Below are 23,726 nucleotides of genomic sequence, written 5' to 3' on the forward strand. Positions count from 1 at the left end.
AATGCATGTCTCCATCAGTTGTTCTCCAACAACAGAGTAAAGAACATTTGTTTCTTCAGACATTTTTATTCAAGACAATGAAACAAAATTTATTTCACACATTTTTATACCTTAGCTATTTTTCCACATAATTTTCAACCAAATCTAAAGATTTGTCACAGGCCTCCACGAGCTTTCGACTGTAGACAGTGATACCTCAACGAGCTGCGTCAAACCACATGGAATGAAAAAGGACATCAGAAACACAGGGATGATGATGGCATTGAAACAGAGGATGACACGCGTAAAGCTGAAATACTAAACACCTTTTTCCAAAGCTGTTCCACAGTTCCTTCTCTAAATCCTCGCATGAACGAAAAAATGGCTGACATCGAAATAAGTGTACAAGGAATAGAAAAGCAACTGAAATCACTCAACAGAGGAAAGTCCACTGGACCTGACGGGATACCAATTCGATTCTACACAGAGTACACGAAAGAACTTGCCCCCCTTCTAACAGCCGTGTACCACAAGTCTCTAGAGGAACGGAAGGTTCCAAATGAGTGGTAAAGAGCACAGGTAGTCCCAGTTTTCAAGAAGGGTCATCGAGCAGATGTGCAAAACTATAGGCCTATATCTCTGACATCGGTCTATTGTAGAATTTTAGAACATGTTTTTTGCTCGCGTATCATGTCGTTTCTGGAAACCCATAATCTTCTCTGTAGGAATCAACATGGATTCCGGAAACAGCGATCGTGTGAGACCCAACTCGCTTTATTTGTTCATGAGACCCAGAAAATATTAGATACAGGCTCCCAGGTAGATGCCATTTTCCTTGACTTCCAGAAAGCGTTTGATACAGTTCTGCACTGTTGCCTGATAAACAAAGTAAGAGCCTACAGAATATCAGACCAGCTGTGTGGCTGGATTGAAGAGTTTTTAGCAAACAGAACACAGCATGTTGTTCTCAATGGAGAGACATCTACAGACATTAAAGTAACCTCTGGCGTGCCACAGGAAGTGTTATGGGACCATTGCTTTTCACTATATATGTAAATGACCTAGTAGATAGTGTCGGCTTTTCGCAGATGATGCTGTAGTATACAAAGAAGTTGCAGCATTAGAAAATTGCAGCGAAATGCAGGAAGATCTGCAGCGGATAGGCACTTGGTGCAGGGAGTGGCAACTGACCCTTAACATAGATAAATGTAATGTATTGCGAATACATAGAAAGAAGGATCCTTTATTGTATGATTATATGATAGCAGAACAAACACTGGTAGCATTTACTTCTGTAAAATATCTGGGAGTATGCATACGGAACGATTTGAAGTGGAATGATCATATAAAATTAATTGTTGGTAAGGTGGGTGCCAGGTTGAGATTAATTGGGAGAGTCCTTAGAAAATGTAGTCCATCAACAATGGAGGTGGCTTACAAAACACTCGTTCGACCTGTACTTGAGTATTGCTCATCAGTGTGGGATCCATACTAGGTCAGGTTGACAGAGGAGATAGAGAAGATCCAAAGAAGAGCGATGTTTTCTGTCACAGGGTTATTTGGTAAGCGTGATAGCATTACGGAGATGTTTAGCAAACTCAAGTGGCAGACTCTACAAGAGAGGCGCTCTGTATCGCAGTGTAGTTTGCTGTCCAGGTTTCGAGAGGGTGTGTTTCTGGATGAGGTATCAAATATATTGCTTCCCCCTGCTTATACCTTCCGAGGAGATCACGAATGTAAAATTAGAGACATTTGAGTACGCGCGGAGGCTTTCCGGCAGTCGTTCTTCCCGCGAACCATATGCGACTGGAACAGGAAAGGGAAGTAATGACAGTGGCACATAAAGTGCCCTCTGCCACACACCGTTGGGTGGCTTGCGGAGTATAAATGTAGATGTAGGAAAAAAAACAATTCAGCCTTGAGTGTAGTGAATCAAAATCAAGTGTTTCTCAAGATGGATTATCGACTAATATGAACAAAAAAGACAAAACAAACAGTGCCACCATACAACATTCAAGTACCGATAGGCCTAAAAACAGTTATTGTATGATATGAAAACAGCAACAACAAATAATGACTTTTTTGTGGTCTTAGGAGGAACGAATTATGTAGCAAAAAACAAAGCGAAAGACCTAGTAATCTCACTTAAAAGGAGGCTACATGAGCTGAGAAGCTCAAACGTGATCGTCTTCTCTGTTCCACATCGACTTGATTTGCCAGTCTGGTCGTTGTAAATAAAGAAGTGCGAAGTGCAAATAAATAGATCCTAAATATATGCACAAGATTCAAAAATGTTATATTTGTGGACTTAAGCTGCATAGGAAGAAGGACTTAGTTATAAAATGGATCCAAGAAGAAGTGAACAGAAAATCGAATGTGCAGTGTTGTGCTACAGAGGCCATCCCTCTCAAGAACAAAAATAACGAATACTTGGGAGAATCAACCATGAAATGCCAGGTCAGTAATAAAACAATACATCGGCAGGACAAGAGCGTTGTTTCTTTTTAAGACAATGAAACCTTCCACTAGCGCAACACCAAATGCAAGTGCATGTGGTTCATACGTGCCTCAAACAGACGTCAATCGACATGAGAATAATTTATCACTTGTGCATTATAATGTACAGGGTTTAGTACAGAAAATAGATGCTTTTGAATCATTTATCACAGGACTGTCTTCATATGTAGAAATAGTTACAGAGTACCAGAAAACAATGGGCAACATTCAATATTGCAAATTAGAGGGCTACAACCTAGCTACGTTCTACTTCAGAACACACAATAAAGGTGATGGTTTTGCGATCTACTCAAGAAAATTTAAGTTAATAACCACCACAGAAAAAGTGCTATGGGCAAACAATTTCTGTGTTGACAAAGATTTTGAAATTACAGTTCTTGAAATCGCATTTTGCACTGTTCCTTTCTATGTCATAGGTGTATATAGATCTCCCTGTGGAAACTTTTATGCTTTTCTGAAATCACTTGATGGATTTTTAAGTAAAATATCAGGCTGTAGAAGTGTAAATCTTGTTGTACTGGGAGATCTGAATGTCAACACTTTACATGACAGTCAGGGAAGCAAACATTGTACAAATTGTATCCTGTCTTATGTGGCTAAAGATCTTGTTGGACTACCCATCAGAATAGCAAACACACATAGTAGTTCAATTGATCATGTTATCACAAATTTTGACCGCATCACAAAAGAAGTCGTAAATGGTCACCTCTCATATCATTTAGGCAAAACACTAGTGCTAAAATTAATACCAAATTCAGACCAAGAAAAATTTATGAGTACAGGCGAATATTATCTGCAAACAACACTGCTACACTAAGACATAGCTTAAGGCACAAATCATGGAAATCAGTTATGGCTACCATTGGGGTCAACAATAAGCAGAACATGTTCACAGAAGTTATGACTGAGCACATAAAAAGAGCCATGACATTAAAATAAGTGAGTATCCAGAAAAATCAATCTTCAAAATCAAAATCTGTGCCATTAGATTTTAAAACAAAAGATCTGAAAGAAAAAAATGGGAAACATGTATAGCTTGATTAGCCAAGAGTTACATAAAGAAGTCTACACTCCTGGAAATGGAAAAAAGAACACATTGACACCGGTGTGTCAGACCCACCATACTTGCTCCGGACACTGCGAGAGGGCTGTACAAGCAATGATCACACGCACGGCACAGCGGACACACCAGGAACCGCGGTGTTGGCCGTCGAATGGCGCTAGCTGCGCAGCATTTGTGCACCGCCGCCATCAGTGTCAGCCAGTTTGCCGTGGCATACGGAGCTCCATCGCAGTCTTTAACACTGGTAGCATGCCGCGACAGCGTGGACGTGAACTGTATGTGCAGTTGACGGACTTTGAGCGAGGGCGTATAGTGGGCATGCGGGAGGCCGGGTGGACATACCGCCGAATTGCTCAACACATGCGGCGTGAGGTCTCCACAGTACATCAATGTTGTCGCCAGTGGTCGGCGGAAGGTGCACGTGCCCGTCGACCTGGGACCGGACCGCAGCGACGCACGGATGCACGCCAAGACCGTAGGATCCTACGCAGTGCCGTAGGGGACCGCACCGCCACTTCCCAGCAAATTAGGGACACTGTTGCTCCTGGGGTATCGGCGAGGACCATTCGCAACCGTCTCCATGAAGCTGGGCTACGGTTCCGCACACCGTTAGGCCGTCTTCCGCTCACGCCCCAACATCGTGCAGCCCGCCTCCAGTGGTGTCGCGACAGGTGTGAATGGAGGGACGAATGGAGACGTGTCGTCTTCAGCGATGAGAGTCGCTTCTGCCTTGGTGCCAATGATGGTCGTATGCATGTTTGGCGCCGTGCAGGTGAGCGCCACAATCAGGACTGCATACGACCGAGGCACACAGGGCCAACACCCGGCATCATGGTGTGGGGAGCGATCTCCTACACTGGCCGTACACCACTGGTGATCGTCGAGGGGACACTGAATAGCGCACGGTACATCCAAACCGTCATCGAACCCATCGTTCTACCATTCCTAGACCGGCAAGGGAACTTGCTGTTCCAACAGGACAATGCACGTCCGCATGTATCCCGTGCCACCCAACGTGCTCTAGAAGGTGTAAGTCAACTACCCTGGCCAGCAAGATCTCCGGATCTGTCCCCCATTGAGCATGTTTGGGACTGGATGAAGCGTCGTCTCACGCGGTCTGCACGTCCAGCACGAACGCTGGTCCAACTGAGGCACCAGGTGGAAATGGCATGGCAAGCCGTTCCACAGGACTACATCCAGCATCTCTACGATCGTCTCCATGGGAGAATAGCAGCCTGCATTGCTGCGAAAGGTGGATATACACTGTACTAGTGCCGACATTGTGCATGCTCTGTTGCCTGTGTCAATGTGCCTGTGGTTCTGTCAGTGTGATCATGTGATGTATCTGACCCCAGGAATGTGTCAATAAAGTTTCCCCTTCCTGGGACAATGAATTCACGGTGTTCTTATTTCAATTTCCAGGAGTGTACATCAGTACAAATATAAGTACCGCAAAGAAGTCAGGAGATTAAAATCAGAAAGAATCAGCCAACATATATGAGGTTCAGATAAAATTTCCAAGACTTGCTGGTCACTTGTAAATAAAGTGAGAAACAATGAAACAGAAGCTAAAAGTAATAATTTACAATATGAGTGATGAAGATATCTCGGATCCTCTTCCAGTCAGAAATATTTTTAATAATTACTTCAATATACCTAAAAACAAGGATGATGTGACTTACCAAATGAAAGTGCTGGCAGGTCGACAGACACACAAATGAACACAAACATACACACAAAATTCAAGCTTTCGCAACACTGTTGCCTCATCAGGAAAGAGGGAAGGAGAGGGAAAGACGAAAGGATGTGGGTTTTATGTGTGGATGGATATGTGTGTGTGTGCGCGCGAGTGTATACCCGTCCTTTTTTTTCCCCCTAAGGTAAGTCTTTCCGCTCCCGGGACTGGAATGACTCCTTACCCTCTCCCTTAAAACCCACATCCTTTCGTCTTTCCCTCTCCTTCCCTCTTTCCTGATGAGGCAACAGTTTGTTGCGAAAGCTTGAATTTTGTGCGTATGTTTGTGTTCGTTTGTGTGTCTGTCGACCTGCCAGCACTTTCATTTAATAATTACTTCATATATACAGTCGAAAATGTCTCTATGAAACAGGATATACAGCACTTATTTGAGTCCTGTAACAAACAGAACTGCAGTACACTACCCCAATAAGTACATATGACATTCTGAAATTTATTGATAACCTCAGAAACAAAAAATCAACAGGGTTAGATGAAATTTTCCCATATCTATTGAAGAAATGCAAACATGAACTAATGAAACCACTAGTTCATCTAATAAACTGTGTTCTCGAAGGCGATGTGTTCCCTGACAAGTTTGAACTGTCTGTAGTGAAAACAGCACACAAAAAGGGGGAAGTAAAACGTGTACAGAACTACAGACCCATTGCCCTAATCTCAACTTTCAGCAAACTGATAGAGAAAATAATAATTTAAAAAAAATCTTGGAACATTACAACAATTCTGACATATTAAGTGATTTCCAGTGTGGCGTCAGAAGAGGTTGAAGTACTATGTCAGTAGCAGTACAATTTGTCCATCATGTATCTGAAAAAATAAATGAAAAATCCCAATCGGCAGGAGTATTCCTGGACCTCTCGAGGGCTTTTGATAGAGTACATAATGATGTGCTCTTATCAAAAATTGTGAAGAGTGGTGTCACTGGAAAACTGATGCAATCGCTAGAAATATATTTAAAGGATAGACAACACTGCATGGAAATTATGTACTCTAATGGAGAAATAGGGGAGAGGAAAAGGTTGTAAGGTGCCTTTTACATGAGGAAGACGTTTTTACCAGTTTTAATAAATTATTGTCTCTTATTGATGTATTCATGATAGTTAGGAAATGCTGTAGTCCATAGCCGGCCATGAATTGTAGAGCATTTTCCATGCTGGCTGTCTAGGTGATGAAGCGACCATATGTCGCACGTTATGGCATGGGGCTCAGAGCTGGACCGTAGCAACAAACGTTAGCCTGGGAAATATACATGACGGGAAGTACTGCCATCTTGGCGCCAAAGTCACTGATTTTGTTTATTTATATTTAATAATTAGTCATTTATGACAACATGAATACTAGGAGGAGCCTCTGGATGTTTAAAACTATTTATCATAATTTTGCCTCGTTAAAATTCACACCCGTTCATTAACAAATGCATATCTTAGTAAGTACAAACTTGATCGGAAATCCATGTACTGTGATGAAACTAGTAAGAGAGATGGACTGCGCGCGAAAATCGGTGTTAAGAGCTCTTCCTGTCTTGTTCAATGGTAGCCATGCTCTCGGTTATGAGTAGTTTGTGACATGAGTGTTTCATTATTGATCTAATAGGAATAAAAGTGGTATTATGGCATTCTGAATGTTAATTTTGAGTAAACAGATACCCCAAAGTTGATCGACAGTAATTTGAGATAATTAGCTTCCATTGACAGAGACATCCAATGCACCAATGAAGAATCTGCACTGGACGACATTTACGAGAGCTTCACCGTGCACAGGTAGGAGGAAATTTGACAACACAACCCACCAAGGCGGATCAAGGAAGGTCCGACTTACACTTGCAAATTCCAGGTGGAAATTCTGACCTGTTATACTGTACATCACATACACCATCCTCTATGGACTCGTGGCTATGCTGAGTAATGACGGTATCAGTTTAGAAGTGAAGGGATCTTGCAAGGTCAAGTATAAGAAATATTCATTTTGGTGTTCCTCAGGGCTCCATTTCAGGTCAAGTCCTATTCATATGCTATGTGAATGAAAATTGTCTCGTCAATAAGCAAGCAATTGATCATTACATATGCAGATGATACATCTGATGTCTGCTATGCAGACAATGAGCCCAGCCTAGTTGAAGAGATACATAACTTTAGTGCAAGAGCTCACTTTGAGAGAGAGAACCTAAAAGTAAACATAGAAAAAACTAATAATATTCATTTTAAACCAAGTAGTCCAAACAGACAGAATACTGTGATTGAAGAAATTTTACCAAAAACCTGTGCAGATTGTAAATTCTTGGGTTTATGCATAGATGACTGACTTTCATGGAAGCAGCGAGTTGATTATGTCTGTAAAAATATAACACCCAGTCTATATGTATCAAGAAGATTATCACAGTATCTTAATTCTGAAACCCTAAGAACTGTATATTATGGATTAGTGTATCCTTTCTTGTCTTATGGAATAGTACTATGGGATGGGACATGCCAAACTAATATGAAAAGTGTTTTCATACTGCAGAAGTGAGTCTTGAGGATCATAGCAAAAGTAAAACCAGGAACTTATTGCAAACCCCTAATCATTAGACACAAGATTCTTACAATTTATGCCATGTATATACTAGAAATTATAATGCTTGTGAAAAAAAGACACTAAGATCACAAAAAGAAACAAGGATATTCACAGCTATGAAACAATGCATAGAAAAGATTTTTAAATGGTTAACAGAAGATTAACTTTAACAGCGAAAATCCCCTTTGTCAAAGGAGCTGTTTTTAATAACTTGTTGCCAAATGAAGTTAAGATATTGACAGGGGATACTTTTAAGAAGGAAGTTAAGCAGTGGCTTATCAAAAAATGTCCTTATAACTTGAATTTATCATGAATTACAATGTAATAATAAATAATGTAAACTAAAAAATGTTACTTGTAAAAACTTTATACTTAGTTGAAAACACACATGCATATAAAATTATATGTTATGAGCAATAAATTGAAAGTACATCCTGCTGGATTTTATCCACAGTTGTTGGATTCTTCAGTCACAACTGAAGGTCGACCTGTCCATTCTACGACATGAATGTTCATTCATCCAGCATTGAACACGATGCACCTTTTTGAAATGAAACTTTATTCATCACATTTCAATAAACTTCAGTTATCTGTGTGTAAATTTTGATACACCAAATTTTTGCATTCAGAAACCATTTTACACTAGAACATCACATGTGTCTGGACCACTAATTTTATGATGCATTTTAAAATTGTACAAAAAACTGTATACAACCAGTCCTTCTCACAGTTATCATCATGCCTGCACCATCAAGTAGGAAGGTCTTTGATATGGCAGCAGGGGTGGATGAAAAATTGCATGGCTCGTATTATCAATGTTTTTACTTTTAGAATGACCTTTGCATATACAGGGTGTTACAAAAAGTTACGGCCAAACTTTCAGGTAACATTCCTCACACACAAATAAAGAAAAGATGTTATGTGGACATGTGTCCGGAAATGCTTACTTTCCAAGTGTGTTACCATGATTTCATACGGGATACTCTACCTGTGCTGCTAGAACATGTGCCTTTACAAGTACGACACAACATGTGGTTCATGCACAATGGAGCTCCTGCACATTTCAGATGAAGTATTCGTACGCTTCTCAACAACAGATTCAGTGACCGATGGATTGGTAGAGGCGGACCAATTCCATGGCCTCCACACTCTCCTGACCTCAACCCTCTTGGCTTTCATTTATGGGGGCATTTGAAAGCTCTTGTCTACGCAACCCCGGCACCAAATGTAGAGACTCTTCGTGCTCGTATTGTGGACGGCTGTGATACAATACGCCATTCTCCAGGGCTGCATCAGTGCATCAGGGATTCCGTGCGACGGAGGGTGGATACATGTATCCTCGCTAACGGAGGACATTTTGAACATTTCCTGTAACAAAGTGTTTGAAGTCACACTGGTACGTTCTGTTGCTGTGTGTTTCCATTCCATGATTTATGTGATTTGAAGAGAAGTAATAAAATGAGCTCTAGCATGGAAAGTAAGCATTTCCGGACACATGTCCACATAACATATTTTCTTTCTTTGTGTGTGAGGAATGTTTCCTGAAAGTTTGGCCGTAGCTTTTTGTAACACCCTGTATATTTTCTCACTACGAGTGCACACCTATAGTAATGAACATGACACTTCATTACCTCAAGAGTACTGGAACAGGAAAACACTTGTCACAGAGTGGCTGCCCTGCTAGTCTCATACACATAGGCAGAATGTAAACATTTGACTTAGGGTGAGCTGCCTGGGCCTGACTCCAATAGCTGTCGGCTGGGGGTAGAGTGAACTATTGAGAGTCTGTGCTCCCATCTGAGAGCGGGGGCCTCTGCCACTGCTAGCATATTACGACATCTGTGGCACGCCGTACAACTGTGCACCCGGCTTGCGGGTGTCGAATCTCGTGTGTGTCACTACACTCCTCCTCCTCCTTGGGGATGCAGTGTCACTGATTTCTCAGGCAAAGAGTGGGCAATGTAGAGATGGTGCTCACATCTGTGGAAGGCTTAGATGTGAGAGGAGAGAACAACTCCTGGTTGATGAAGATCTGGGAATGTGGGCAAAAGAGGGCAGTGCGAAGAGTGCCCTGATGCCACCCTGTGTGAGCATGAGATGGGTATTCTGAGCCAGGATCTGTTTCAATGTCTGGTGGCAGTGGGAAAGGTGGAGATGACTCCGCCGTAGGCTGAGGCCACGTGGGAGACACTGAACTGGTGAGGAGCATGCCACTGGCTGGGAGGCACCAGTGCTGCTATCGGAGGCTGTGACATCGTAGGCTTGTCAGGCAGTGCTGACACAGGTGGAAACTGAGGCTGGAACACAGGCAGATAGGTGGCACTCAGCAATGGGGATACTAGTGAAGGCTGTGATGCAGCCAGGACAGATGAGCTGATTTTGATGATGCCGGGCCTCCTGAACTCCCGTCCAGACAGTGTAAATATGTTGGCCATTCTGACACACGATGGTTGCCAGTAACTAGTGCAGGTGCCAACCAAAACCACATGCCCAGACTGTCGTCCGTGGTGGAAAGTGCTGTACAGTAGAGCTTCATGGCAGGTGAGAACCCGGATGGAGGACTGATGACTGATACCTTTGGAGAAACTCAGCAGGGCTGTGGGAACCAATAGAAGTCATCTGGTAGGCCGTCAGAAAAAACAATAAAAACCCTTCTCGGTGGCAAAGTCCTGCAGATGTTTTTTAATCCATCTTTTATAGGTGTGAACCATGCACTTGGCCTCCCTATTAGACTGGTGAAGAAAGGGAGGTGAGTGAACGTGGTGAATGCCCTACCGTATATAGAAATCATGAAATAACTGGGATAGGAGCTGAGGTCCATTTTCAGCAACAAGAGTAGTGGGGAGACTTTCCCAGCAAAAATTTTTGCAAGGGCCTGAATAGTAACTTCGGTAGTGGCCAAGGAGCGTCGGTCTACATACGGAAAATTTGTCAATACAATTGGCCACAACGCATTCAGAAATGGATCCACAAAATGTACATAGAGGCCTTCCCAGGGCTGGGTTGCTGGAGGCCTGGGAAAAACAAAGCCACGGGAGCCGTCTGTTGACTAGTACACTGGGGACATGCAACAACCAAATGCTGCAGCTCCCGGGCATTGGTGGGCCAGTAAACATGTCTGCAAGCCAAGGCTTTGGTGTGGAAAAGCCCCCAGTGACCTTCATTCAAACAGGTGTAGGACCTCCCACTATAAACTTCTGGTAGTGACCAACCTGGGAGCTGCACCATCTGTCGAGAGGAGGAGAATACTGTCCATGTCTGATAGACGATGGCCCGAAATGAAGTAGTTAGGAAGTGGACAGGAAGCATGGCCCAGAGGATGAAACGACCAAGCCAGCTGGATGATGTGGATGACCTGCTAGAGGCTGGAGTCAGATGCTGTAGCCTTGTCGATATGGATACTAATGATAGGAACGCCATCTACTTCTTGGTGGGAGGCCATATCCAAATGAAAACACACAAGCTTCTCTCTGTCAAATTTGGGCTCTAGTCCGACGGGCACCCTGGATAAGGTGGCTGCACTGTCATGGCACCCAGTGGGGTGAAAATGGATATCGTGGTGATATTTGGGGAGGGACAATGCCCACACTGCAGTCAGTGGGCCACCATATTTGTTGTCTGAGCAGATGCACTGAATAAGGAAACTCATGGCTTGTGGTCCGTAATGAGTTGGAATTTGATGCCATACAGGAACACATGATATTTGGTGACCACATAAACAATGGCCAGAGTGTCCTTCTCAACCTAAGAATAGTAGACCTGTGCTGAACTGAGAGTTTTGGATGCAAATTTCAGTGGCTGCTCAGAGCCATCTGCATTCTGATGGGTGAGGACTGCCCCCATGCCGTACTGCGAGATGTGTATAACCAAAGCCAATGGTTTGTTTGGAGCAAAAGGAACTAGACACAGTGCTGACATGAGGTGGTCCTTTAGCATGAAAAAGGCATGGTCGCACGCAGTAGGTCATACGGAGGAAGCACCCTTGTGGAGAAGAAGGTAGAGAACACCTGATCGGGAGTGGGTCATGACGATGACACTTCCTGGGTATTTGTCCATGTTCTCTGATACTGCATTCTGTGCTGTCCACAGTGTGGACTTTTTATTGACACTTACAACAGACAGCCCAACGCTAGGGAAATACTGATCTAGCATGTAGGGAGTAGTAAGATGCACACGATGGCGACAGGGAGCGGTGGCTGAAGCGCTGTTTACGTGCTGCACGAAAGCCAATGGATCGGCCAGCTTGTACCACTGACACGTCGGCTTCCCCAGATGCAGTGCACGCAGCTGAGCCACCCAGCTTCCAGCTGCCAAACAGTGGCGTGTGAGACCTCATAGGACTGAGCAATTGATAGCACCTTGTCAAGGGTTTTCTTATTGCAGGGACCATTGCCGGACTTCTGTATCAGAGGCAGAGCAAATTATAACATCCTCAAACATGTCATCCACATATGACTCTTTTAACTTTGATGTGACAAAATGAAACTTGTGCCTAAAGGCATGGTGAATCGCGGCTGATAAGATTGATGGGACGTTTTCTTGCATTGATAGAATTCAACCCTAGTGGGTACAACGTGCCTGCGGTGGCAATAATAGGAAGACAACAGTGAGCATAAATTGTCAAAAGACAATGAAGAAAGTTCCTGTAATGGGGCCAACTACCGCAGCACCTGACACAGGGTGGGAGAAATACATGACAAAAAGAGTGCAGACAAAAACTGTGCGTGACATACCGCCCCACGGTGCCATGCATACGCTTCCTAATCTGCCACTTCCTCATAAAATAGTGAGAATGGAGGAGAAAACATAGCCGGAGATGAAGGGGAGAAAGCAATGCCAGCACAGCCAGTCACGTGACCATAAGAAGTTCTGTCTGTTGTTACACCAACGTTTGAAGTAGAGCTTCCATGCCACAATAAGAAAATGTTCACAACCCAACGACAAAAGCAACCACACAACAAAGCATTCAAAAAACAACCTTACTCATCACCAGTGAGTTCTGACTACAAAAACACACATTTAATAACAAACATGGCCCTTCATTACTTCAAGAGTACTGGAACAGGAAAACACTTGCTATGGAGTGGCTGCCCCACTACTCCAAGACATGTAGGCTGAATGTAAACATACGACTGTTGGCGAGGCTGGCCAGACCCGACTCTATAACCCATTGGTTGGCAAGTAGAGTGAACTGTGGAGAGATTTCATATGCCTCTGAAAGTGGAGGCCTCTGTCAGTACTAGCATCTTGCCACTCCTATAGTGTGCTGCACAGCTGTGCCCTCAGATCGCAGGTGCGGAATCTTGTATTGGTCACTACAATATACAATGCAGGTTCTTTCATTGCCACTGTTGCAAAATACTAATACAAATTCTTTACAAATGAATGGAAAAACTGGTAAAAGCTGACCTCGAGGAATATCAATTTGGATTCTTTAGAAATATTGGAACACTCGGGGCATTACTGACCCTACTACTTAACTTACAAGGTAGGATATGTTGACTGGAATACTCTCTTTCAAGTTCTGAAGGTGGCAGGTGTCAACTACAGGGAGCGAAAGGCTATTTACAATTTGTACAGAACCCAGATGGCAGTTATAAAAATCGAAGGACATGAAATGGAAGTAGTGGTTGCGAATGGAGGCAGACATGGTAGTGACCAATCCCCGATGTTATTCAATCTGTATATTGAGCAAGCAGTAAAGGAAACGACAGAAAAATTTGGAATAGGAATTAAAATTCATGGAAAGGAAATAAAAACTTTGGGGTCTGCCGATGACATTGTCTTAAAAGAAGGATAATAGATGAAAATCAACAAAAGCGAAATGAGGATAATGGAATGTGGTCAAATTAAATCAGGTGATGCTGAGGGAATTAGATTAGGAAATCAGAAACTTAAAGCATTAAATGAGTTTTGCTATTTGGGGAGCAAACTAACTGATGATGGTCAAGGTAGAGGGGATATAAAATGTAGACTGGCTAGGGCAAGGAAAGAGTTTCAGAAGAAGAGAAATTTGTTAACATTGAGTATAGATTTAAATGTCAGGAAGTCTTTTGTGAAAGTATTTGTATGGAGTGTAGCCATGTATGGAAGTGAAACAAGGACGATAAATAGTTTAGACAAGAAGAGAATAGAAGCTTTCGAAATGTGGTGCTACAGAATAATGCTGAAGATTAGATGGGTAGATCATGTAACTAATGAGGAGGTATTGAATAGAATTGGGGAGAAGAGGAGTTTGTGGCACAACTTGACTAGAAGAAGTGATCGGTTGGTAGGACATATTCCGAGGCTTCAAGCGATCACCAGTTTAGTGTTGGAGGGCAGTGTGGAGGGTAAAAGTCGTAGAGGTAGATCAAGAGATGAATACACTAAGCAGATTCAGAAGGATGTAGGTTGCAGTAGTTATTCGGAGATGAAGAGGCTTGCACAGGATAGAGTAGCATTAAGAGCTGCATTAAACCAATCTCTCGACTGAAGCCCACAACAACAGTTTTCAGTTAGTGATTTTCAATTTTGTTATTGAGTATCTTTCAGATGTCTGTCATCTGACATATATTCATTGCAGTGTTCCCCTTATATTGAATTTTACTCCTTTTTTTCTGTCTATGTAATATGGCAAGACTTTGTTATAGAGATCTTAATTAATGCTGATTTATGTTGCTAATGTAGCTGGCGTGCTACTATGTGCTCATTAAATCTAATTTTGAAAGGACCTTTTTAAATTTATGCAGGTGCGGCTTGCAGCATGTGTAGCTGTGCGGAAATTTTTCCTGGCTCTGCCGGAGAAGTCTCGCAATGCCTTCTATCCCCAGCTGCTGCCTAGGATGTGCCTGAACAGGTAATGAAACCTTCATCTCTCTAAGATTACTATGTGTGGTTCAGTACAGGAGTCGGTATTCTGTTGCTAAGGTCATTAACAGTAACAGGTTTTTTACAGATATATGACAAGAAATTGTAATCACTGAAAATTTTATAAAAATCATTTTATGAAGTTATTGTATAATTTTCACATACTTGAGAAAATACTCCATACTTTGTCAATGTTTCACAAAATTGTATTTCACACAGCCTAAGTTTTGTATTATAAGCCCATTATCTATGTTACAATTCAAAGGCATTAATTGTGTCTTCTAATATACTATAAAGCAAAAAATCAGTAACCAAAAGTAATTAAGTGACAATACAAGCATTGGTGTTGTAATATCTAATAGATTAGATGTTATATTTATGCAGTATTGGCATTGGGTTAAATAGGTTCCAGGTTACTTATAGAATTCTGACAATCCACTATTCTTACTGGAGTACTGTTTACTACACAACATGAACCCAAGGTTGTTTCAGCAATTTTCAGAGTATCTGGGGATGGAGTGTTATAAAAATTAACAGCACACTGTGGGTGGGGGAGTAGGAGCAAAGCTAAGTATTTTCTTTTAGCTATTGTGCAGTATCCAGAAATAGTGAGGAAGTGTTGGGTTGGGTTGTTTGGGGGAAGAGACCAAACAGCAAGGTCATCGGTCTCATCGGATTAGGGAAGTCGGCCGTGCCCTTCCAAAGGAACCATCCCAGCATTTGCCTGCAGGGATTTAGGGAAATCACAGAAAACCTAAATCGGGATGGCCAGACGTGGGATTGAACTGTCGTCCTCCCGAATGTGAGTCCATTGTGCTAACCACTGAGCCACCTCACTCGGTAGTGAGGAAGAAAAATTCGTTTGGTCATTCAGTAGCAGTTCTGGGTGGCTCTCCAGATGTTTTAAGGTTTCTAGCCTGCCAAGCCCTGAAAGTGTCTGTCCTCTGTGTCACGAGTGCTGCATTTTGACACTGGTTCGATATAAAAAAAAAGTGTTTGTTTGTGTAAAAATTTATTTTATGTTGAAAGACATTCCAGTCTGCAGTACTCTGAAAAAAAAACATTAGTGATTGCAGTGCAAGTCATAGTAATTTTTCACTCATTTTACAAATATAGCCCTAATGATACAGTTTATTACATTATGAAAAAAAAACATGAAAGTTCATTCATATTGAAAGGAACAGATTTTATTATATTCTTACTGAATGAGTTTCAAGCATAATTGCTGCTGGATTTACTGTGTAATAAATCACCCAATTTTCAGACAAAAAATACAAAAATTGTTATAAGTGACTTCAACAGTAATAGCAATGTATGGGGATAAGATCATGAAGATGAGAATGTGACATCTGTGCAAGAATGGCAAAAATGAAGCATCTTACTTTAATCAATGATGCAAAATTACCTGTATCATTCAACAGAGGTAGGAGGCACACTTACAGTGCTGACCTCATACTCAATAACAAGAGTTTCAGCTAACAGTGTAAAATCTGCTCCCCAATATCTAACTCGCAACATAGACTAATGCTGTGCCAAGCTTTACTGTGGTCAGGCCACAGAAAGTACTCTTTTGTAGAAGACAGAATTTTGAAAAGGCAGAATGGTTGAAATTTGCAGAAATTTTGGATGTTAAAGTATCTTCAGTAGAATATAATCCAGAACCCTATAATATCTTCACTGCAGCTGTAAAGAGATGCTCCAGAATATCTATACCTTGCAGCTGCCAGACATATTATAGCAGTGGTCTCATCACACGTGAAGCTGCTCTACTTTCAGAATACCGCAATTTATTACACAAAAATCCATTTAGTGAAGCAACTGTGGAAACTAGAAACAAGTGCTTATTACTATAAAAAAGAGAAAAAAGGCTCAGTAGATTAGAAATATTGAGGACTTAGATATGAGAAGAGACAGCTATCAAGCATGGAGACTTTTAAGACATTTAAGCAGTGATACAACAAAGACCACTGAACATTATAACATAACTGACAACTGAATAGCACATCAGTTATTGCTAAATTGGAAGGCCACCCATAAATCTAAAATGCCCAAGCTTTGTGGAGAAGAGCAAGAGGAGAGTAGTTAGCTATCAAACAGAGTAAAAATGGAAAATGGAAAAATCAGTATCCAAGAATAGTCACCCTAATGCTCTGCATGCTTTCTTTTATATATGAGTTACATTTCCCTGAAATTCTTCCTGTAAACTGAAGTAAACCGTTCGCGTTCCCTATTACCTTCCTTCTGTGTTTGCTCTATTATGTGTCACTCTTTTGTGTTGACCAGCACACTACTAATGCTGTATGCAAACATTAAGAGATTAGTTTTTCCTACTCATCTGCATTAACTTACATTATTTATACATTTAAAGCGAGCTGGCACTCGTCACACCAACTAGTAATTCTGTCTGTCACCTTGTATTCTCCTACAGAAACTCAACAACCTACCCGTACACAATAACATCAGCAGCAACCATCTGTAGATTGCTGCTCACCCTCACTATCAGATCATTTATTTGTACAGAGAATGAGAGTGGTCCTATCACACTTCCCTAGGACACTTCTGGCGATACCCTCGTACTTGCCGTCAACCTTCTACTAGTTGTGCCAGCTGACAGGTAGCTATTCCTCAGTTTGCCAGGTGCATTTTGTGGTAATGTTTGTGTTTCAGGCTATTAAAGATTCGTGTGGACTGCTCACTGAACATTTGGGAAATATAAATGAAAACTTTGATCCTAAACATAATTGTAGGAGGACTTTAGTGTTCTATGTGCATGCATGTAAAAGATATACCGTTATGAAACTGGATGATTCTTTTTAGAGTGAAAACATTGTAGTCAGATGTGTAAGTAAAAATTTAGACCAAGTTACTACCTCCATTCACGTAGGAGATAAAGATTCGTGAAACTGGATGAATCTTTTTGAAATAGCATGTGCACTGTACAGTAAAACCCTGTTGCAGGTACTACATGGTAGCAGAAGGTGTGAGATTGTATTCGCAAGAAACGTGGCGACAGGTAGCGGGAGCGGCAGGGGTGGAGTTGGTGGAGTCACACTTGGAGGCAGCGGTCGCGTACTACGAAAAGGTGGCGCTGGACGCAGACGGCGACGCCGCAGCCAGGGAGGCTTCCTGCTCGTGCTTCGGGGAGGTGGCGGCCAAACTGTCCCACTGTGTGGTGCGGCCACACACGGGCCGCATGCTCAAGGTGCTGCTAACCTGCTTCAGGGATGACTGCTGGCCAGTCAGGGATGGTACGTGTGCTGACTGTTACTGTGTGTAGCTCTCAGGGCCAGGTTCTCACCCCAGCAGCATGTGCTGTGTATTCTGTGTCTATACTAGCCAAATACTTGGCATTGCCTGGTTGCTTATTTTCTGTCACCTCCCTCCCAACAGTGCAGTGAAATTGTAGTGATTCTTTTGTCAGTAATCTTTCCTCAAATTGCAGGGTAATGAGTGTTTTTTATAAAAGACGGCTATCTCAGAAAATAATTAGTAATGATTCTAGTTAACTTTGCTTATATGTACAGACTGTCCCATGAGGAACGGTGAGGAACAGTCATTCAAAGCAAAAAAGTCTAGTAAACGTGAGCTCTAAAATGTTTACCTTAAGAGCTATGAGTAGTTCTTCACCTACTAAAACAAGGAAAAAAAATATTCAGCAAACATGGGCTCTAAACTGCAAACTTTAAAAACTATGAGTACTTGTCCATCTTCACTACTGTGAAACACATCTCGTACACTGATCAATTGCTCATAGCTCTTAAGCAGTAAACAAAAAAGTGTTTTATTTTATGGCCAAATTCAGTGCTATTTTTTGCCAATTTTGGTGCTATTTTTTGCCAATTTTGGTGTTATTTTTTGCTAATTTTGCTATGTTTTTTTGCCAACTTTGGCATTATTTTTTGCCAAATTTTGTGCTATTTGTTGCCAAATTCAGTGCTATTTTGTTGCCAATTTCTCTGTTACTTTCTTGCCAATTTCACTTTTTTTCCAAATTTCATTGTTGGTGTTTTGCCAAATTGTGTGGTGCTTTTTCTACCAAATTTGGTGTATTTGTTGCCAATTTTTGTGTTATTTCTTGCCAAATTTGGCATTTGTTTCCAATTTCGGTGTTATTTTTTGCCAAATTTATTGTTTTTCCCAAATTTGGTGTTATCCCAGATTCCATATTACAATTTTCGTCACATTCAGTGTTCCTTTTGCCAAATTTCATATTTTTTTCTAATTTTAGTGTTTTTTTGCTTTACGTCATTGTTTGTTATAACGGAAATAAACTGTCATTTTTAGATCATAGATGATCCTCGGCCTTGAGAAATATAGAAGGCAAAATGTGATTTCAGTGTTCAATAAATAGCAGTTACGGACATTGGTAAATTCTTGTCCTCAGTGGCCGGCCGGTGTGGCCGTGCAGTTAAAGGCGCTTCAGTCTGGAACCGCGTGACCCCTACGGTCGCAGGTTCGAATCCTGCCTCGGGCATGGATGTGTGTGATGTCCTTAGGTTAGTTAGGTTTAATTAGTTCTAAGTTCTAGGCGACTGATGACCTCAGAAGTTAAGTCACATAGTGCTCAGAGCCATTTGAACCATTTTTTTGTCCTCAGTTTTATAACATTTTTTGTATGAGAAAATGACAGATTTCATGAAATTTCATAAAAAGCACTGGTTTTGAATTATTTTGCTGAAGACCACCAGTTTTGCATTATTTTTTGCATTACTATTTTCGAAGTTTTTCCTGGTACTACTCCTTAGATATGAATTTTAGAACCCAGGTTTATCAGCCAATTTTTTCTTGTTTTGGGCCTTCCTACCTCCTCTCAAAATATGGGAAGCAAAGAACTTGCAGTAGAAAAGATCTGTTTTGCAGTATCAAAGTTGAAGAACTGCTCAGAGCCCTTAAGATGCATTTTAGGGCTTTTCTGCTTCAAAGATGACTGTCACATCTGAGTATTGGCTAATTCTCCTGTGACAACCTGTAAATAAAAATTTTGTCCTATACATATTTTCGGTAGAACATGGACATCAAAGAAGTTAGTGCAGTGGTTGGGGTTTTGCATTAGAATACTCAACTTTGAGAGCTCAAGTCTAGACCAAGGTGAAATTTTTTTTTTACTCTGACTGCATGATATGGTATCAGGATTCTTAATCGTTATACAGCAATTGCAGCAGATGTTATACAAAATGATCAGTTATTTAATATTAACATAGAAATGAGATTACAATAATTAGTTTATTAGTTAATTTTTAAAGATGTATTTTGCGTTTAAGTATTGCGTGGTTGCCTTCCACACTCAGCACCCTCCATGTTTTCCTCCTCTTGAATATTTCTAACATGTCTGACCAGTGATTGTTATTTTTAGTGTTTAAAAAACTGTAGTTGTAGTGTGGGATGGCAGATAAAGTTAATGAGGTTCCTCAACACTGTAGACATGCAGATACTGCACTTGCTTGCCTACAGTAGGACAGGTGTCATTTAAGAAACAGTGTATTGTATAGCACTAATTGGCAGATCAAAATCAGGAAAATAGTAAACCTAGACCTCTTCAATATCTCTCTCTCTCTCTCTCTCTCTCTCTCTCTCTCTCTCTCTCTCTCTCTCTGTGTGTGTGTGTGTGTGTGTGTGTGTGTGTGTGTGTGTGTGTTAGTGCAACAGATGTGATTAACATGTATGCCTTTTCTTCCAAGCCTTATATATAACAAAAATTTGAAGAGAAGAGATTGCTACACACCACATAGAGAAACTGTCAAGTGGCAGACAGGCCCACTGAAAAAGATAGCTGTGTGCTGTATTATTAGCTATGAGGCTAAATTCTTCATCAGAAGTAGTGAAAAACCACACACGCACACTCACACATTCACACTCTTGCAAGGTATGGACTAGCTGTCTTCACTTTTCTTCATAGGTGCAGAATTTGAATGTGTATGATGCAGTCTTTAAAAAGTTCAGCTTTGAAGATTATATTATTTTTGGGCACTGTTAAATGTAAAACACTTAGAGCATTTAAACAGAATAACTGGTAGCTGACTGTGCATTCACTGTTCCAGTTCTCACAAGTTACAGCTCTTTTTTGTGTTTATTGACAGATGGAGATATTAATTCAGAAAAACTGAATCATAGTTTTTATTACAGTTTATAGCTTTTTTCTTTTACTTACTGATCACCTGAAAAGATCTGCCTCCAGAGCCAAGTGTTTAGTGCATGTGATTCTCGTGCAGGGGAACTGGGTTCAATTCCTGGTAGTGCTGGGAATTTTTCCATGGCAAGGGGACTGGAACAGAGTGCATTCAGCCTTGTGATGCTGATTGAGGAGCTACTCGAATGGGAAGTAGTGGCCTCAAGATCTGGAAAGCCATCAATGACTGGGAGAGCGGAGTGCTGGTGCAATGCCCCTCCATACTGAATCCATGTGTCACATAGCAGAGGATACATGGTGGCCACTTGATACAGCATAACTTTCAGGGACTGAGCATTGAGTTTACTTTTTTTAGTTTTAATTGCATGAAACTTGAAGTATCACAATAAATTAAAGTTTAGTATAAAATTTCAAAATCTGTAATAGAAAATAAATTATGTTGTTATCTCTAGAGACTCAACAGTATTATTGAGGTATGTAATTTTTTCATTTAATGATAAGGCACTTTGCTTGTCTATATCAAATTCTAACCGATTTTCACACAAATATTAACGAACAATAAACATGATGTTTCTCATAAAACATTCTGATAAAATAATTGTAAAATAATGTTTCAGTGTGACAGAAAAAATGAAACAAAATAATTTTGTTACTAGTGGGAATAGAATTATCAATTTCCGAATTACAGGACTTTCGTGCTATGCAGTCAGCTACTGATGACTGTCAAAATGTACAAAATGTTTGTTGCTTTTTTTCTTTTCTTTTCTTTTTTATAGTTATGTCATACTCTTTTCTGAAACTGGTGTTCAGACACTGATGTTCAAATCCTGTAAGTATGGATAAAATCAAAGAGAATGACTCCATAAGGTACCCTTGTTAGATATTTTCCCCAGTAAGTTGATTCCACTCATGGAAGGGAATTCTAGAAGTTCTGTGTACAGGTATAGCATGTGTACGTAGTCAGAATGGGCTAGGAGTGGACATCATTGGGGCGGGATAAAGGAGAGGGCAAAGAGCTACTTTCAAAAATATTGGTTTATTCCTTTATAGTTTACAGTAGGGTACACTCCAGTGGTCTGCCAGGCCATCAACCAGTCTTGGTGGAACTAGAAGCTATTTACGTTTCCAGACTGAGCATTTGGGAGCTAGGCCCATGTAGGAGAAGGGAGGAAGCACAACCTCGCTAGCACAGAGCCAGTACAAGAGAGAACGAGCAGTCTGAGCCAGTTCTCCTTAGCAGCTCCAAACAGGAAGTTTCTCCCCCTAAGTCTCCTGCTGGCTACACACATCTTGTTTGTAGAGGGCATTTTCACTGTCAGACATTTGGGGAACAATCAATCTCTGTTGATGCAATGATTTTGCCACAGAATGTAGACCGTGAGAAATTGTGGGACATCAATGAGAGAGAAAATTTTGAAATTACACCCATAAGGCACCTTTACAGATTAGCACACTTAGATTTTCTTCATATATACATGATTTGAAGGTCAGTGCCTGAACATAAATTTTGTAAGCCAATACGATGCATTTCTCAAAAACCTCAAACAAATCGACTCCAGGCAATGTTAAGAATAAAACATTTCCAACACTTTTAACAGACCCTACTGTAGCTGAGTGTGTGTATCTTAGTCCTCCAACTATGATGTCACTGATTTGATTAGTGGCAACTGTTATTAACTGTCATCTTAACTATTTATTATCGAATTTAAGTGTTAATTAACAGATATTGATTTGCAATTTTTAATAAAAATGATGTCTTTTAATTTGTTAGTACTAATTGCATGAAAATGTAATTTAAAATTTTGGACAAAGATGTGAAATGTCGTATCATATTTTCTGTGTGGTGTTTCATATTTTTGGACCAAATTTTAAATTATTGTGAATACTTATAGTTTGGAGTGATTGTTTTTCCTGTTCAGTGCGTGGCCTGCTTTTTCGCGGTTTGGCAAATTGTGTTGTGTTATTCAACTATGTGGCATGGTGTCCTTCTTGATGGCAGAAGTCACCAAGATACCCTAAAGGAAAGAACGTGGGAACAAAGCATATGTATGAATCATGTAAATTTTGTTCCATATTTTATTGTACTTTAATTCCTTGTGTATTGTATTCTCTGTAGTGGAATTTGGGGAGTGGTGTACCCTGCCTACTTGTCGAATATGGGCTGCCTGGGAAACCTGCTTTGTCATATCGCTAGAGAATTCTTACCTTCGTTCCGATGGAAACATACAGATTGTATATGTCTTTGCTTGGCACATGCATCTACATCTACATCCTTATCCATACTCCGCAAGCCACCTGACGGTTTGTGGCGGAGGGTACTTTGAGTACCTCTATCGGTTCTCCCTTCTATTCCAGTCTCTTATTGTTCGTGGAAAGAAAGATTGTCGGTATGCTTCTGTCTGGGATCTACTCTCTCTGATTTTATCCTCATGGGATATACGTAGGAGGGAGCAATAAACTGCTTGACTCCTCGGTGAAGGTATGTTCTAAAAACTTCAACAAAAGCCCATTCCGAGCTACTGAGGGTCTCTCCTGCAAAGTCTTCCACTGGAGTTTATCTATGATCTCCATAATGCTTTCGTGATTACTAAATGATCCTGTAACAAAGCACGCTGCTCTCTGTTGGATGTTCTCTCTCTCTTCCATCAAACCTATCTGGTACGGATCCCACACTGGTGAACAATATTCAAGCAGTGGACAAACAAGTGTACTGTAACCTACTTCCTTTGTTTTCAGATTGCATTTCCTTAGGATTCTTCCAATGAATCTCAGTCTGGCATCTGCTTTACCGACAATCAACTTTATATGATCATTCCATTTTGAATCACTCCTAATACCTACTCCCAGATAATTCGTGGAATTAACTGCTTCCAGTTGCTGAC

General features: G+C 41.0%; 1 protein-coding gene across 1 annotated transcript in view; it reads left to right on the plus strand.

Annotated features, from left to right (window-relative positions):
• The window catches only part of LOC126106866 (uncharacterized), a 153,425-nt gene that overhangs the window by 71,348 nt on the left and 58,351 nt on the right, over positions 1 to 23,726 (plus strand). Inside the window, exons 6-7 of the mRNA XM_049913268.1 lie at positions 14,600 to 14,706; positions 17,676 to 17,965. Coding sequence (XP_049769225.1) covers positions 14,600 to 14,706; positions 17,676 to 17,965 — 397 coding nt within the window. The remainder of the gene's footprint in view (positions 1 to 14,599; positions 14,707 to 17,675; positions 17,966 to 23,726) is intronic.

The sequence above is a fragment of the Schistocerca cancellata genome, chromosome 10 (genome assembly GCF_023864275.1).
Source record: "Schistocerca cancellata isolate TAMUIC-IGC-003103 chromosome 10, iqSchCanc2.1, whole genome shotgun sequence".
Taxonomy (NCBI): domain Eukaryota; kingdom Metazoa; phylum Arthropoda; class Insecta; order Orthoptera; family Acrididae; genus Schistocerca; species Schistocerca cancellata.